This window comes from Peromyscus leucopus, chromosome 10 (assembly GCF_004664715.2).
Source record: "Peromyscus leucopus breed LL Stock chromosome 10, UCI_PerLeu_2.1, whole genome shotgun sequence".
In the NCBI taxonomy this organism is placed as follows: domain Eukaryota; kingdom Metazoa; phylum Chordata; class Mammalia; order Rodentia; family Cricetidae; genus Peromyscus; species Peromyscus leucopus.
In genome coordinates, this window is record NC_051071.1 from 83,040,492 (window position 1) to 83,058,839 (window position 18,348).

At 39.7% G+C, this 18,348-nt stretch overlaps 1 protein-coding gene across 2 annotated transcripts in view; it reads left to right on the forward strand.

Moving 5' to 3' along the window:
- Positions 1-12,860, forward strand: part of Cfap299 (cilia and flagella associated protein 299) — a 513,995-nt gene extending 501,135 nt beyond the window's left edge. Inside the window, exon 5 of one of the 2 annotated variants that reach the window (XM_037209190.1) lies at positions 12,623-12,860. In XM_037209190.1, coding sequence (XP_037065085.1) covers positions 12,623-12,797 — 175 coding nt within the window. In that variant the 3' untranslated portion in view covers positions 12,798-12,860. The remainder of the gene's footprint in view (positions 1-12,622) is intronic. The other variant, XM_028873155.2, reaches the window with a different exon arrangement.
- Positions 12,861-18,348: the final 5,488 nt, after the last annotated feature.

Sequence of the window (18,348 nt, forward strand, 5' to 3'; positions counted from 1 at the left end):
TCCCCTACACAATTTGTATTCACCATTTCAAAGTGCCCTGATGTTCTGTATTTCATGAGTCCCCAAAATAACACTTTCAGGAAACTAAGAAATATGATAAAGTGCACGTTTAAATAACTACAAATTATAAGAATCACATTTTTATATTTAGTATTTCTCATAATAATTTTTCTTCCAATTTTTCAAAAATGAACATCTTGTCATTCAGACAGGTCAGGGGCTGCAAAGCACCATGAGGACATGGCTCATCCCGCCTATTCTTTTCCTTCGGATACTGTCTCTGAAATACTTGATGCTTCAAATTAAGGAGGTCACGATCAATGAAAGGTGGAAACAGTGGTAAACAGGATGTGTTTCCTTTGCACAACAGATGTAGCCTCATTAATTCTAAAGTGCAGTTCCCACGAAACAGTTGTTTGTGAATGGAAGCGGTCAGAAAAGGGAAATTGTACAGGTCTTAGAACAAGTAATATGAGTTCATGGGTTAAGAAATTCCAAATGCAGTTAAGAGTTTGGTTGCATTGAAAACAAGACCACTGGCTTTAACCTCCCTGCAGCTGTATAACATCTGGAACAAATAAGACAAGTTTCTATTTTTGAGTGAAGAATGCTTGTCTGAGTGATTCACACCCACCGAAATGTTTCCAGTGTATTATCTTAGAGGGAAGCACTTTGCACTCACTTCTCTGCATTATCTGAACAAAATGAGATGTGGGGGGTGGGAGGCATTTTTTCTTTTACTTTTAAAACATACTAGCAGAAGACAGTTTGCTTAGAGTCTTACCATAATAAGGGTGCACAAAAGCAAGCATGTTCCACCAAGGAGATGAGGAAGCCAGATGAAGTAGGATAATTATAATAGGGAGGGAGGAGTTTTTTAGTCACACTAGCTTTCCCCACATACATACTCTGTCTTGTCACAAAATTGAAGTGTCTCATGAGGACCCCCGGCACCTACAGAAAGAGCCATGCACAGCGGTGCAAGTCTGTAATTCTACAGCTTGGGGTGATCACGCTGGCTGGCCAGCCTAGCCGAGTTCTAGAGATCCGGGTTCAGAGAGAGATCCTGGCTCAAAACAATAAGGTGGAGAGCAAATGAGGAAGACATGGGATGCCATCCTCTCACCTCTGCACGCATGTACCCACATCACACGTTCACACATACATGAACATGTACACCCATAAACAATGCACATACACAAAGTCTTCAGCAATTATTCATTGAATAAATGGGTATGTGGCGATACATTGTGCACCCTAATAAACTTTGCTGAAATATCAGAGAGAAAAGGAAGAAGCCACTGCCACGTGTTACCTCTAGAAACTCCTCTCCCTGAAAAGCCTTTAGTTCCTGTCTCCTCACGCCTTATATATCTCCCTGCCACCACTTCTTTCCTAGTGCTGGGATTAAAGGTGTATGCCACTACTGCCTGACCTCTATGTTTAATCTAGTGGCTCGTTCTATCCTCTGATCTCCAGGCAAAGTTTATTAGGGTGGGCGTAACAAAACATCACCACATGAATTATTCCTTTCAAAAGAAAATTACAATCAAGTGATAAAGAATTGGGCAAACTACGCCCCGATGCTGAATGGAGGGAGCAGTGGTAGTTTTAATTAATACAGCCGCCAATTCCGTGAGTCATAAATAACTGCAAGCACATCAGAGAAGAAGTTTGGAGAAATCTTTATTTTTGTCTATGCTTTCAGATTCTTTTTCTGAAATCCGAGAAATACATAACTTCAGGTGTTCTCCATGAGAATAGTAAGTTAGAGTGCAGTTTTGACTTTTAAACACACGCAGGCAGCTTAAGTGCATATTTAAGATGACATGTTTCACAGTAGAGGCTATCAGTGACACTTAAAATTCAATAATCCTGAGATGCTAAGGGGAAGACAAAGATGAGAAAGACCTCAACCTTGGCCCTCTAGCTGCTTGTGGGTGTTTTTAGTTTCTTTTTTGTTTGTTTGGAAGAAATAATCATGGGAACACACAGCATCAGTTAAACACAAGGAAGATTTAAGGCACAGATTGAGCTGCCGCCATGATAGGTGAGAGGAAGGAGGGGAAACCTTTAATGTTGGTGGAAGGATTGGCAAGTGTGCATGAAGAAATGTCTGGTTGTAGTGATGGAGGGCATCTTAAACATGGATTACGATGATCAAAGATTGGACTTGCAGAACGAGAGGGAGAAGACAGACAAAGGAAAATGATAGTTCAATATGCTCCGGCATCTCCTGGTGATATGGACTGCATCACCTGGGTAGGTGCCATGGGAATCAAGCTCTGAGAGATCACGACAAGGCTTGAGTGCAGAGGGCTGATGAGGACTGTGCTCTGCTCTTGCTAGGAAATGGAGAAATATGTCAAGTCTTCGGCAAAGAAATAACAGGATGAAGTCCTGAGTAGGGTATATAGAGGGCATAGAACAGAGCAGCTTGGCAGGCAAAGCCGCAGCAGGTCAACAGGGCGTGAGTCCACATGAAGGGAGAAGAGGATCTGAGATGGGATTCTATTCGGAGAGCAGACTGTGAGTTGATGCCTCCAGGTTTCTCACTAGCCTGATCATCCTCAAAAAGACACAGCTTAAAGAATGTGTATTTACCCACGGAAGTCTTCGGAAGCTCTTACTTCTCCCCCAGACCTCTGAAAAGAGTCATGCACTAGAGCATAATGTGGCCATCGCTGTTCACCAAGTGATGGATAAAATGAGCAAGGCAGCTATCATATTGGAAGGATTCAGAGGTATGTGGATTCTGTTCAGTGTCAGGCACTGTTGAAACTAAGCAGGCATAGTGTTACCATCACCCTTTGGGGGACCGTTGTAAGTGTGGCATTTTGGAAGGCACATGAGATACACACTGAGCACTGATTTATCCAGATGAGTGTCTGGTTTCTTTACGTGTCAGGGCCCCTCCTCCTCTGAAGACTGATCACAACTGTGTATCCATAACAGTGAGCTACTTTCCACAATAATGTCTCCCTAGCTTATTTCACTTACTGTGCGTGCATAAAGGAACCACAGTCATTCCCTTACAACAGATCAGCAGTCTTGATTTTAAGTGCTTCAGTTCACAGTTTAAGTCTTAAAATTACACAAAGAGACTAAAAGTGCTGCCCATGTCCCACAACTCCTGGAAAACCCTCACAGGAATAAACCTCATGATGCTTCTGACTGGTAAATTGCTACAATTTTTCCTTATTTGCTTGGGCCACTACAGGAGAGGGAAAAAGTTGTAAGGTGGCATGTATTCATGCTATTCCTGTCTTCTCGGGAATCTCTGTATGCAGCACATCTGCCCAGAGGATCACACGAAACAAAACTTACCAGTCCGAAACTGTAAAATGCAGAGCAGGAATGTTGGCTGACTGTTTCACCTTCTTATTGCCCGTGCTGGCCATTATGCCCATATGTGGGAGGTGCTCAAAGACATCTGTAGAGTGAATACATGGAATATTAAATATTTGCTAAAGAACTGAAGAATGGAGCCAAAAAGAACCTTGGAAACTTTTGAGGTTAACTTCAGAATTCTTTAGGTTCTCAAGCACTGGAGACAAGCAAAGCTAAAACTCTGTAGCTGACAACTACCCAAGGGGTGGGTGACATGGCTTGCTTTTCTCTCTTTGGTAGGTGCATGAATTCTGAGCATTCTTAGGTGAGCCTTGAAATACTGACCCTGGGGATCCAGGGCAGCGGCTGTGGGGCAGGTGTATGAGTGAATGAGCCCGGCAACCATTTTATTGTTTTTAAATAATTGTCTAGATGTTAATACATATTCTATATAAAATATTATGTATTTTAGCATATACTGTATATATGCTAAAAACATGTCAAATCCTTTCTTTTTCTGTGAGCAACAGAATGCTAGGTAAATAAGATTTTAAGTTAAATAAATGTGCCAAACAAAAGCACCTGTCCTCAGCTTTGCTTTTTTTTATTTTAATTTAATTTGGATGACAATTTCATCAGTACTTATGCCTCTCTCCTCAGCTCCAGAAACTACCACCCAAGTGCTTTTTGCTATTAGTGGGGAAGGTGTTAATTGCCTCCTTCACTCTGCCTCCAGCCTCTGAATTCATTGACTCTAATTTCCCTTGGCACCCAGACCTTAAAATCCCAGCCCTTCACTGGCTTAAAACTGCGGCTCTCTAGATGGAAGCCCATGGCATTCCTACACCCTCTAGGCAGATGGTTCTAGTTGAATATCTTGGAGCTTGATCCCTTGGGAAACAGCCTCATGTTTGACAATCTGTTTTTTTACAAGAGCCAGGTGCATCTCCTTCTGATCACTAAAAACAAGACCCAAAAGCAAGATGCTGAACAGGCGAAGATTAAATAGCACTACCGCTTCTTCTGTCTTCAAGTACGACTACCCAAACTCCATGGCAAATCTGGCTCACCCTGGGCCAGTGGAGCAAGGGACACTCACTGATTCAGCAGCTCCGTCTTTGGGCCTTTGGCTTTTCCCCAGGAGGCCGCCTGTAAATGTTGCTTTTTAACTATGGCACAGTCACAGTTATTAAGTAAAGCTGAGGTGTTGCCAACTTTCTGGGTTTGCTGCCTAAATTATTGAATATTTGGTTGATTATAGCCCTAAAACAGCCGCATACTAAGTAGCTTTTAAACTTTTTCTCCCTTGGGCAATCACCTGGTATATCTGAACTGAAAGTCCACCACATATAAATTAGTATTTACTCAACTAACTACTACTAAAATCAATGGCCTTAAGGAATCCATTAAAAATTACATAATAGATCTTGGCTTTTATGAATTAAAACTCCTAAAACTTAAGTGCCATGTCCTCCTCTTGACCTGGAAAACTGATTTTAATTTTATATGCAGTATTTATGGAACAAGCCCTAGAGATAAGCACCAGTTGTTAGGTGTCCAAGACATGAACTCACATATGAAGTATAACACAAGAAAGGCAAACTGGGGAAAAGAAAAATTCAAATCTATAATGTTGAATTACTATATAGCTCTTAGTTCTTAGTAATAATAAAAAGAAAGATCACTTTGTACTATCCCAGTAGAATATCACTAATGATATTCAATATGCATAGCCCAATAAAAAGTGAGAAAAGTTTCCAGTTGCCTTTCTCGTTACAAAGTAGCCCCATCATACATAATGCCCAAGGATAGTCAAAACAATAGGGCCCAGGGAATTGGGAGGCAGAGATCTGGAGACAAGAGCTTTAGCTTCATTTCTTGGTACACTACCACAGTCTAGGAGCAGGAGGAAGAGTGGGGAGATAGTTTAGCACCAAGAGGTAAACTGAGTCCGAACACAATAAGTATTTCTTCTATCATTGCAAAGATCTGATTTCTTTTTCCTTTTTTTAAAATAACTTGTATTGAGTTTGATATTCAACATTTTCACTCATGTATAAAGGGTAGGCCTTCTGATTCCTGAAACAAACCATCTCTGATTTCCCTTCCACCCCTGTTAATTCTCCCGAAGCTCTCATCCCCACAAGCATGACTACATTGTTGTTGTTGTTGTTTGGTTTAGTTTTTGTTGTGCAGAGATTGAGTTTGACCTGCATCATCTATGTGACCATAGGTTAGGCACTAACCACTGGAGCCTGATAGACTCCTCAGTGAATGAATAACTCTACCAGTAGTTGAGCAAGAAGGAGAAGGGCACCATAAGCCTCTTCCTGATCCATGATAACCTGCTGATAGGCCCAGGATTGTATAGGCCCATTGTAGGCAGCCACAGCCGCTGTAAAATCATAATTGATTGCCCATGCCATGCCCAAAAGATAACACTTCACACCTCGTCTTTCTATCTTCTTGTCTGGAAGTCTTTCTACCCCCTTTTTTCTCAGTGACCCCTGAGACTTAAAGAGAGTGGTGTAAACGACTTATTTAGTGCTAACCACTCAACCATTGCTTGTGCACAGTGCCTTGAACAGAAATGTTTCTCTGTATTCACCAAGGTTCACTGCAGAAAGAGGCTTATTTGGTGGTGGCTGAGAGTAGCCATTTGTCTACAGGCATATACATAAATATTTAGAAAGAAGCTCAAGTTCATGACAATTTAAACAACAGTAGTAAGTTCATCCCCAGGACCTAAGACCTCCTCAGCCATAAGTTTTTGGCTGAATTTACACTATTATGAATTCACTCTCATGGAGAAGACCTTAAACCCAATCAGAGAGTGGAAAGCCTGCCCTATTACTAATCATGACTCTACTGTATCAGTGGGCACATTTTGCCTGTGGGGGCCCACAGAGACTCCATAGCGTGGCCTTATTCCATCTTGACTCAAGGTTAAAGAGTCCAAGCTTGTTTTGCCCTGCACAGTTGCATAATTAGATGTTTTGGCCAAAGGCATGGTTACCAGGTGTCTTATATTTCAAGGCCTAATTACAGGATGTTTTGCCATAAGGCATGGATACTAGATGTTTGGAGAATTAAGTTTACATTTGTTTGTACTTTGAACCATTGTGTCCTTGAGAGGGAGAGGTCTTTTGCCTCTCCCCTTGCTGATATTTAAAAAACCCATGAGAAATAAACTTGGAGCAACTGTGGTATTGACCCAGAGCCCTCCTGATGTTATTCTATGTCTCTGTCTTTTTCCTTTATGTCTACATCATCTATTTTTCATATCTATTATCTCTTAATTCTTACTCCTCCCTTCAAAGACTGTTCGATAGTTATCCAGCATTGCAGGGTATCTCTCTTTCTCCTCTTCTTCTCCTCCTCCTTCTTCTTCCTCTTCCTATTCTTCTTCTCCTCCTTCTCCTCCTTCTTTATCCTCTTCTTCCTCCTCCTCTACTCCTCTCCTCCTCTTCTTCCTCTCCCTTCCTCTTTCTCCTCCTCTTCTTCACCCTTTTCTTCCTCTCCTCCTTCTTCCTCTTCCTCCTCCTCCTTCCTTTCTCTTCTTCCTCCTCTTCGTCTTCTTGTCCCCTTAGCTTACAAAATAACAATTTTAAATATGACTTCATTATATATTCAATAGTTGATGGGCAGCTAGGCTGATCCTATTTCTGAGCTATTGTGAGAGCAATCAATGAACAAGGATAAGCAAGTATCTCTGTATAGGATGCTCATTCCTTTGGACATATACCCAGGAACAGTACTGTGGTGATATGATAGATCTGTTTCTAGCTTTTTGAGGAGCCTTCATATTGAATTCCCTAGTGGCTGCAGCAGTTTACCTTCAAAATCTTATTTCTTCATATCCTCTCCAGCATTTTTGTCATTTGATGTCTTGATTATTTCTATTCTGACTAGAATGAGATGGAATTTCAGTGTAGTTTTAATTGCATTTCCCTGATTGTGAATGAAACTGGATATTTTAAAGGTATTTGTTGGTCATTTTCATTTCTTCTTTTGAGAATTCCATATTCAGAACAATGGCTCATATTTTAGTTGGGTTGATTTCTCCATGTGTGAGTTTTTGAGCTCTTGTATATTCTAGATGTTAATCTTTTCTTCAAGGTACAGCTTGCAAAATTTTCTCACCTGCTAGTGGGCTGTCTCTTTACTCCACTGGCCATTCGCTTTATTGTATGCAGAAGCTTTGTACTTAAATAGATCCTATTTGTCAATCTTTGGTCAAAGACCTGATTTTTAATGAAAATGAAATATCAGAAATCACTTGAATGAGGTATGGAGTCATGGAAAATGTAAGACCAACACCCATTTAAGGAATTATTACTTTTTTTTTACTGAAAAACATTTTTTCATACAATGTATTTCTATGATAGTTTACTTTCCCACAGTTTCTCCCATATCCTTCCCACCTCTCCATCCACTCAGTTCCACACCCTTCTTGTCTCTCTATTTAGAAACCAAATGTGCAGACAAACAAAACCAGAATTTTTAAAAATAAGAAAAACACAGAAAACACACACAGACACACAGACACACACACACACACACACACACACACACACACACACACACACATCCCATAAAAACACAAAGTCAGAGAGCATAATATTTAAGCAAAAGGCCAGAAAGACCAAAAAAAGTAAGACATCACTTCTATTTCTAAGAGAAAAGATGGTTTTCCCCCTTAAATGTGAAAATTATTTAGCCAAAATATAGATACTTTGTAAAGCATTATCTAGATATCATCCAGTTATGTTCTAGTTAGACCATCTCAACTTACAATTATACCTGGATTGTTTTGACACTCCCTGTTTACCTCACTCTTGCATGCTTTTCACACTCTATCTTCAGGTTTGTTGAGGTCATTTTTATTTGTGTTTTTACTATTATTGGAAATGAACATTTCTTTTATACAGGTGTTAGTATATTATATTTCCACTTCTTTTGTTACCTTATGGTGTAGTAACACACTATAAACCAGATCTGTCTTTTAGCATTTATAATGGTCTGTGGTATGGAAAAAATCTTAAAGTATTAGTCCAAACTGCTGATGTCCCTCCTTGAGGTTTTTTTTTTTTTTTTTTTTTTTTTTTTTTTTTTTTTTTTTTTTTTTTTTTTTTTTTTTTTTTTCCCACTGCTGATATTAAGTCTTTTCATTCTAAGGTGGGGAATCATTAGCTTGTATTTTCTTTCAGTTTTGTGGCCTGTTATTTATGTTTAAATCTGTAACTCTTGTACAGTTTGGTGGAACAAGGATGGTATTTCTTTGTCCCGTCAATGATTAATGTTCAGCATTTTATCACCCTTGGTCTTATCCCAGTATTTTATATTTTGTTTTATTATATTCTATACTCAGCTTGGGAGTCTATCACTCCTGGAATGTAGCAAAGACTGCAGTGAAATATTTTTTAGCAGTTTCTTACGGGAATGTGAGTTTGAAGAGAAAGCTTATTAGGTACTGACTTTTCTGTACACGCTGTATTACATGCTGTGACTGCTGTGTATGCATGGCTGCTTTTAGCACTCTTGAGATCTGTTTTTAAGGAACAGTGTCTCAAGGGATATAGAATCATGATTCCTATGAATATGTGTGATTTTTAACTGATAGGCTAGTAAAGGACCAGTAAGATGTTTCTGCTGTTCCAAAGAATCGTTAAAAAAAGAAATCACTCAAGTGAGAGACCTTGGAACACTCAGCTCTAAAAAGGATGTCTCCATCAAATCCCTTCTCTCAGGACTCAGGGAACCTTGTAGAAGAGGGAAAAAAAGGGTGCAGGAGCCAGAGGAGATGGAGGGTACCAAGAATACATGCTCCTCTAAATCAGCAAGATTAAAACACACAGGAACTCACAGAGACTGAGGCATCATAGAGGGCCTGCAGGGGTCCGCACCAGGTCCTTTGCATACAGCTTTCTGTTTAGTGTTTTTATGGGATTCCTGAGTATATGAATGAGTGGGCCTATGTTTCTTGTGCCTTCTCTTGGGCTTGTCCAATTTCAGTCTTACTATATTTTGTTTTAATTATCCCTTAGAAGGCCATTTCTTTTTAACAGACAGTTGTAAGCTGGCATGTGGTTGCTAGGAATTGAACCCAGGTCCTCTGGAAAAGCAGTCAGTGCTCTTCACAACTGAGCCATCTCCCAGCCTGACTGTTTTTCTAATGGCAGGTGGATAGGTAGTAAATCTATATGGGAGGGCACATGGGGAGGAAGTGAGAGGAGTAGAGGGAGGGGAAACTGTAATCAAGATACATTATGTGAGGAAAAAAATCTATTTTCATTAAAATGGGGGAAAGGAATAAAGGAATAAATGACATAATATGGATAAGAAGTTCTAAGATATGTTTAGGAATAAGTACAACATGAACCTATCAAAGCCAATGCCAAAACTCAGGTCCTTCGACTTGAACACACTTTATTTCACACTGCCACACATAAATTATTTGAATTATTGTCAGACTTACAACATTCACAGAATTGTTACTGTCATGTAGATTAAAAATGAAAAATATATATGAGTAAATAATCTAGAGACTCATAATTTGATTTTTTTATTTTGCCCATCTGAAAGTTTCTCATGTTTTTCTTCAACTGGATCCTCCCCTCCTTTTATCATAATGATTTCATGGAAAGACTACTTGAGCATCAAATAAGCTGACTCCACTGATTCCCCGCCATCCTCCCATGGGGGAGAAGAGCTATTAACAATCCAAACGTCACGGCTGCTTAGAAACTCCAAGCCCTATAACTCTGTATGTCTTGTTGTTATCTGTAGCCCTGACTGTTCTGGAATTCACTATGTAGACCAGGCTGATCTCAAACTCCTGGAGATCTGCTTGCCCCTGCCTCTCAAGTGCCATGAGCCCCATTTTTTGAAGTCATTTAACTTTTGAACAAATAAACTATTAAAATTTTCTTGGAAATTTGCATAAGGAATCTTAAGTTGTGATCTTGAAACTTTGTTTATTGTCTTGATGGAAGGAATCCAAGACCAATAAATTCTCTCCATAACATTCCACCCTCAGTTGCTATACATTTAGGGAAATCTCTCTCCATTTGAGGTCCCCAAAAGATCCTTGAAGCCAAAATCCAGATCAACTGCCAGAAAGAGCTTTGAAGCTTGGCCTCCTTAAAAAAAGAAAGAAGAAGAAAAAGGAAAAAAAAAAAAACCCTAAAGATGGTTTGAGAGTATTGCTTAAGAAATAAAAAAAAAAAAAACCTAAAGATGGTTTAAAAGTATTGCTTTCAAATGTTTCAAAAAGGACAAAAATTATCATTAGACAGAGTGTTTATTCTATGTAGCCAAATTACATAGGTTTTTAAATAACCCTTTGATATAATCGGCCAAGGAAAGAGTGAGTAAGCCAGTAAAGCAGGCCCATCAAGTCTGGGCAAACTACTATACTCCAGAAATAGGAAGAAAGTGTGTGTTCACACAAAAAGATAAAGGACTCTCTACATCATGACCACCAACATGGAGAGACACACAGAAGCCAATAGGTAGATGTCAGCATTGACACAGACCAAGGCAAGGGTGAACGAGATCACCAGGCCCTGTGTAGAGTCACAGTCATTCCCAGTGAGAAAGACAGGATTCTTACCCTTAAAGCAGGCAAGCAGACAAACAATGAAAACAGTTCTAAAAAGCTGGATTCCCTAAGGTCTCTCATTTAGGAGAGGACTAACCCCTCCCTCCATCACAGCACTTACAGAGATTGCAATGATAAACTGTATGTAAAAAGCATACTACTGTCACCAGTGGAGGAGAATTTATCACTTATAAAAATTTCAACGACAAAATGAAATCCACAAAAGCGGTTAAAAGTGTATCACTACAGAAAGAAACAGATTATCAGGTAAATTAGCCTTTCATTGCTCCTGGAAATTTACCTCTGTGAGCCAAGAAGAGTTAGAATAATACACCACCCTCAGAAGCACAGGCTACCCAACCATTAGAAGAACTACTGGGTATTAGTAATGTCTGCAATGTTTACAAGATGGTCTTCTGGAAAGGGTGTAGCCATAACTCTCAGACAGATGCAAAGCAAATGTTCCAAAATTTTTACTTCATCTGCCGCTTATAGAGGAAACCAGAATGATACAACATGAAAATTCAAAGAGCAGAAATATGCATACAGGAAATAAGGAAAATTGAGATTAAATAGATGCAATGGTTTCCCTCTGCGTAATACTAATTGCAGCCCACTCAACACTCAAAAGTTTGCATTTTTGTAGATAAGAATATATTTTGCATTAGCAGGAGTTTTCTACAATTTAAAAATTGTAAAGTAACATGAAATCAGAGAATAGCAGAAATGTGTATGAATGAACAACCATCAGCAACACCCCCGCCGTCTTTTGTTTTGTTCATTACAAAGACTTTACAATTGTCCCAACACTTACTAATACAGCATAGGCTCAAAATATCCTCTCACAAAGGATGCAAGAAATTCAGTGTCACAAGAGAAAAAGAGTGTAAAACTTTCTGTAATACCAGGTCTATGTTCTTTATCAGTTCTGTACACAACAGAATAAAAATAACCTAGTAACACTGAAGTTTTGTGTTGTAAATATACAAAAGACCCAATGGTGAACATTAGGCAAATCATTTAGAAGGAAAACTTCTTCCCTTTAAGAATTAACTTCATCCAGACTCTTCATTTCTCTCTTTATCAATAATGGGATTAGCAAACACTATCCCCATGGTTCCCTCTGAGCCGGTCTATACAATCAACAATCCTGAGTAAAGGCAAAAGGAACAGATTTTTCTCACAGATTTCAATTTAAAGAGGAAAAATAATCCAGTTCATTTTGTTTTCAAGCAGATGAGAGGGAGGCTTTTTGTGAGAACCACCATGGCCCGATATTCCCACTGGTCCAAACTTCAAACCGTAGACATCTTTATAGCACACACTGGAGCGAAAACTAGGATAGTTTTTTAATTATGTCTCTGAAATAACATCTGCTTGTAGAGCCCTTTGTGAAGATTTCTGTGGAGTTGGGGTTAGTGAGTCCTGGGTTTACTAGACCAGCTGGAGCCTGGGACACACTTTGATCGCTGGTACTTCAATAATGTCACAACCCAGGCAGAAGCTGCTGACAGGAATCATCACCCATCACCACTCCTGAGAAAAGAATGGGAGGGGAGGGAATGTGTAATGGTCTCCATGGAAACAGCCTTTCCAGTCCTGTTTTCCTCTAATATCGAAGCAAACAGGAAACCCACTTAATGCCAGTGATGTCCGTGGACTTGACTAACAACGCAATTTGTGTTTTAGGCTCAGCCAGGCGACAACTCTACCCGAATCCCCATCCAGACGGAGCTCTACACACACGCTGTCCTCTTCGACCACATTTCCAGAAGGAAGACTTAAGCAACCCATAGTAAACGGTTTCCTTATTGTCTGCTACATTTCAATGAATTCTTTGGTCAGGAGCAAAGTGGAATCATAAACGAGTCCTATAGCTAGAAGGCAAATAAGAGTAATAAAAGCTAACAAAGAAAGAAAACTGTAATCTTGACTGTTTTTTATTTTACCGATAGCCTCTTGATCTGGTTTAGGTTTTTCTTTTTATTATTTTCTTCTTCTTCTTCTTCTTCTTCTTCTTCTTCTTCTTCTTCTTCTTCTTCTTCTTCTTCTTCTTCTTCTTCTTCTCTCTCTCTCTCTCTCTCTCTCTCTCTCTCTCTCTCATCTTATTTTTTTTTTCTGAACACGGGCTGGTTGCAAAAGTCCATGAAGGAGACTCTTGTTGCCACTTCAAAGATGTGCTAATTGGTGACATATTTTTGTAACTCGGATGTTCCAAAACAAAAACGTTCCAGGTCCCACTGTTGCCAAATCTAGTACCAAATAGGATGCCATGTGGCATCACTGGCAGCACTGTCCCTCAAATTGCTGAATATTGATAAGGGGGCTCCAATTGGAAGACTAGACTAGAAAAACACACAGGGTTTTCAGTCACACTGAAATGAGTCAATAAAATCTGAAACCTTCCGTGAGATTGTAAAATTATGAAATGAATAAAAGTTGAGCGTGTCTGTGTGCCTGGATGACCTGAGTCCCATGACAGTGGAGCTAGGGAGATGAAATATAAAGGAAACCAGAAGACTTTAGAGAAACCAAGACATTATGAGAAAAACCATCATGTTTTTCTAGTGTGCCCTGCGGATGGCCTTTGTGCAGGAAAGACTATTCAAAAGTCAGTTTTTATTTAAAATTATTATTTGGTTCTTATGCCATTATGTTTTCTAATCAATCTCATAGTGAAGCAAGTAAGTGGAATCAAGCAAGGTAGGAGTCCAGCCTCATGTTGAAGTGGGGCAGAGCCCAGAGCAGAGATACAGAGTTCAAGCAGGGCAAAAGAATTGTATGGCGTGGTATAACAAATCCCAAGCAGGGTGAGTGGAATGGAATTGTTACAGTTAGTTATAACTGTCAAGTTAAGAAAACTTAAAAACACCTAGGAAACAAACCTCCAGGAATGCATGCACCGGCATATCCAGGAGGTTTGTCGGATGTGGCAGGACCCAGCCTGAGTGTGGGTTATCGGTGGTGCCATTCCGTGGTGCCCTGATACCCGCCCACAAACATACACTGATTGACAGGTGGACTCTCTCTGCTTCCTGACTGCAAATGCAGTGTGACTAGCTGCATCATATTCCTGCCTCAGTGATGTCTCTTCCACAGTAAAGCTCAAACTGTGAGCTGAAATAAACCTTCCTGCCTGAAGGTGCTTTTTTTTCTACAGTTTCATTACAACAGTAAGTATCTAGTGTGAGTATTAAATTGGAATTGGGTGTGTCTGTGCAATCTCAGATTTCAATGAATGCACTCTACACAGCAAACACAAAACACAGTGTGTGCATATGCATGCACTTGGGTCTATCCATTTAGACAACCTGGAAACTGCCACAGCCTGAGCTCCCCAGCACCACTTTTCACCAAAACAAGCAAGGATCTCCAGGAAGCAAATGATTCTAGAAATGAGGCAGAGAAAATACAAATCTGGAATATGATTTTCCGGAGAGCAGTTAGTGAGCAAGGTTGATTAAAAGGACACAGATCCCCATTGGAAAGAATTCCCACTGGGAAAATGTGGGAGAGCTGAGTGTTTCAGTAACAACAGCAGTAGGAACAAATAGGAACCTGAGTGTATAGTGACCACAGAGGGATAAATTAGAAGTCAGATTAGGAAAGGTATAGTTGCAGAGTACCTGTCCACAGAATACATAATAATTTTTAAAAGAAACAATGGAAATTGGTGGCTGATATCACTTTCAGTCAGTGATCAAAGAGCATATCACCAGTGGTAGACAAATTCAATTTATCTTCTACCAGCTAAAATTTATGTCTGAACCAATCAGTCAACTGTCACATTTCCAGGGGGAAGGGAAACCTTAGCTGATGGAAAGACAGTACATACACACCCACTTCTAACAGTTCTGCCAACATTGTATAACCTCAGTCTAACCAGGACAAAACTTAAAAGGACCATATCCTGGGAAAGTATGCAAAAGAACCGCTTATAATATTCAACTGTTAGACCATTGCTCTGGATGTCTCTCTGTATGCTGTGAATATGTGTTGCTCTGATTGGTTGAGAAGTAAAACTGCATTGGCCTATGGCAAGGCACCTTAGAGGCAGGTCAAAATCCAAGCAAATATATGGAGGGAGGAAAGGAGAAGAGGGAGAGACACCAGCCACCACTGAAGAAGCAAGATGCCAACAGACAACTAACACCATGGTATGTTTGCCATGTGGTAAAACATATGAATAGAAATGGGTTAATTTAAGATGAAAGAGCTAGCTAGCAAGAAGCCTGTCATAGGCCATACAGTTTTAAATAATATTAAGCCTCTGAGTGATTATTTTATAACTGACTATAGGACCATGGGCCCGGTGAGACAATGGGGCCAGGTGGGACCGGAGAAACTTTCCAGCTACAGACCATATAATAAATAAAGGCAGAGAAGCCATCCCAGGCTGCAGGAGACTTGAGACATGGCACCCAAACACAAAGTAATTCTGAGTTGGATTCTTATCCTATAAAGGAAGTTGGGGAACAACTGGTAAAAAACTGAGAGGTTTTTTTTATAAAGATTACATGGTAGTAAAGTAAAAACGCTTATTTGCTGTTTGGGGCCATTATTTTGTGGTGAGAGACAAGGGACATTGTGGCAGCTGATTATTCAGAAATACTGCAGAGAAGAGGGTCTGTGCTGTCCTGGCAACTTCTCTGAGATTGTTTTCCTTCTAAATTCTTTTAGTACATTAATTAAATAATTCTGATGGGACACACGTACCACGGTATGCTTATAAATGTCAAAGGACAGTTTGTGCGAGCAATACTTTCTTTCCACCTTGTAGGTTCTACAGATCAAACTCAGGCCCTCATACTTGGCAACAAGTGGTTTTACCTGCTGAACCATTTTGCTGGTCCATGAGACTCCTTTCTACCAAAGTAAATATTTGATGTATCACACTTACAAATTCAAAACATTACTTCCCTATATTTTAAGCACAGCATATAAATTTATTCTAATTTATTTTGTTTATAGATTTGGCTAATTTCTATGAAATGTCCTATAAAAATATTTACATTTTATTCCTAAAATTTCATGATATTTGACTTTCTATGAATTTCAGATCTTTAACAAATGAGTCTTCCCATGCAACTAAACAAATAATGCAAATCTCAAAAATCAAACACACATAATAGCTCTCAAGCTTTCCCAAATGTTCCAATTTATTCTGCCATGTCTATCCTGGTGCCAGGGACAGACCTGACTGTGGCCAGAAGAAAATTAAGAAAAGCCATGCACCCAGGCATACTCACAGGAAACCTGGGTTCAGGTATGTGAACTGAACATCTGCTCTGGGGGTCTCTGGTGGAGAAACCACAGCATTCCTGGAAGCTCATCTTATTTATCAAAAAGAGTTGAACAGAAAGACAGAGTTATTACATATAGCTGAACACGGAGCGGGGGGGGGGTGGTTGTCAGATAGGGATAAACAAGGAGGTAGGGTTTGTATTATATAGCTGGAACAAGGATACAGGCTCAGTTAATCTCAGTGGAAGCAGTCTCTGTAAGGGAACATCTTCAGGCTCTAAACATCCAGGGGGGAAGAAAACCATGGCATGTGTATTCTACACACACTGTCAACACTCACACGAGGTTCCCCAAGGAAGTTTTACCATGTCTCTGAACCTCACCCCAGGAGGAAGGCTTCCACAATACCTTATAAAACTACAAGCTTCTAATTTAAAATCATGTGTGCATTCATTATCCAAACATCACATTTTAAACAGAAATAGCAAATGTTTATTGTTGAAATACTTATCCTCTAATATTAAAGTTTCTTGTAGCTAAAACTACTTCAATTTTTAATGCTATTATTTGAAGACTGCTCCTATATTTAATTCCAATGTTTAAGACACTAGAAAAGCAACTCTATCATCACCAGTGATTTTCCCATTAATTTCTGAGCTGATCTTACTAAGAATAAATACTCTCCAGAGGTCTGAGTTGGATTAAGGGTTGCCATAACAAAGTACTATATTGGGTGACTGAGACAATAGTTATTTCTTTTCTCACCGTTATGGAAGCCAGAGCGCTATCAAGGTGTCAGCTGTCTGCTTGTTTGCTTCTCCTGAGGCTTCCCTCTCTGCCTTGCGGTCACCACCCTGTGCCCCCAAGGCTTCCTCTGTGTGTGCACACATCTGTTACATCTGGGTGTCCCAGTTGTCTTGTCTATGAGGGCACTGGTCTGGTGGAATGAGAGCCCACCATAATGGAGCAACATTAACTTTCTCTTTTAGAACTTCTATCATCAACAACATGAACTTAAGGCTTTCTATATACAAACATTGGTAGATATAGTTCATTCCATAACACAGAATGTGGACAGCAGGCTTCCAAGACATTACCTTGAGATTTTTAGGTTCTCATGCAATGCTAAACCAAGTCTAGATCTCTGACAACATCAATATAATGCTTTTCAAATAAGAATTGTCATGGTCCAAGGGCCCTACATTCAAGTCTCATATTATTTAATTTCCTTGTTACTGCAGGATGACTGATGTTCAGTGAATACATGTATGACCTCATTCTATTTCTTAGGTGATTTCCTATTCTCTCTATTTGTAGGTCCATGCTCATAAATATTTAATTGACACCTGAGTTTTTCACAATTCTAAGGTCACACTATTGGAATGATTGGGACTTAGCCGCTACATGAAAGCTTGTTAAGATGACTACCACCAAATAAATAGCAGGGGAAGCTGTTAGGCTTTAGCCCAGCACGAACTAGAAGGTTAGTTTGACTGAAGTAGTGGTTGGTGTAGGAAATGAGATATGTGACATGTACAAGAAGATCAGGATACAGGATAGCAGGCCAACGACACTGAACCAAAACTGAGCTGGCCAACTGAGGGGAAATTAAACAAGAAACTGGGCAGTGCAATAAAGAATAAAGAGCATTAGAAACCAGACTGTTTGGCAAGCTGAAGTTGGTAAATGGCCAAATCACTTTATCTCTCCAGACTTTGGCTCTTGAAGGTGCCTTCAAAATCCAAAACATCCATGGTTTCTCCCGGCTGTTTCTCTATTCTATTTATAGACTGAGCTGAAGGGAAGAGTAATACAAGTTCAGTGTAATTTTCTCCACGAAATGGTTTAGATGTAATTATTGTGTACTCTGAATGGATGTGACATATATCTAAGTTGAATTTAATGATAAAAATATAATCACTAAGAACTAAACTAAAATAAAATTGCATCTGAATCCAGGAACAATAACAATCAAACATGAACATCAGCAAACATCAAACACTCCACTTCTAACTCAGTACTGTGGCTTTGTGTGTTCTTGTCAATAGAACAACCCCTGTGTTCCTCCACACCTTCTGCCATGAGAGGAAATGTGCTTTCCATGGCCCTAGAGTCACATGTTCTCAGTCGGTGGCAAGGGGGGGGGGAGGGTCTGTCTTTCTCCCTCCTTC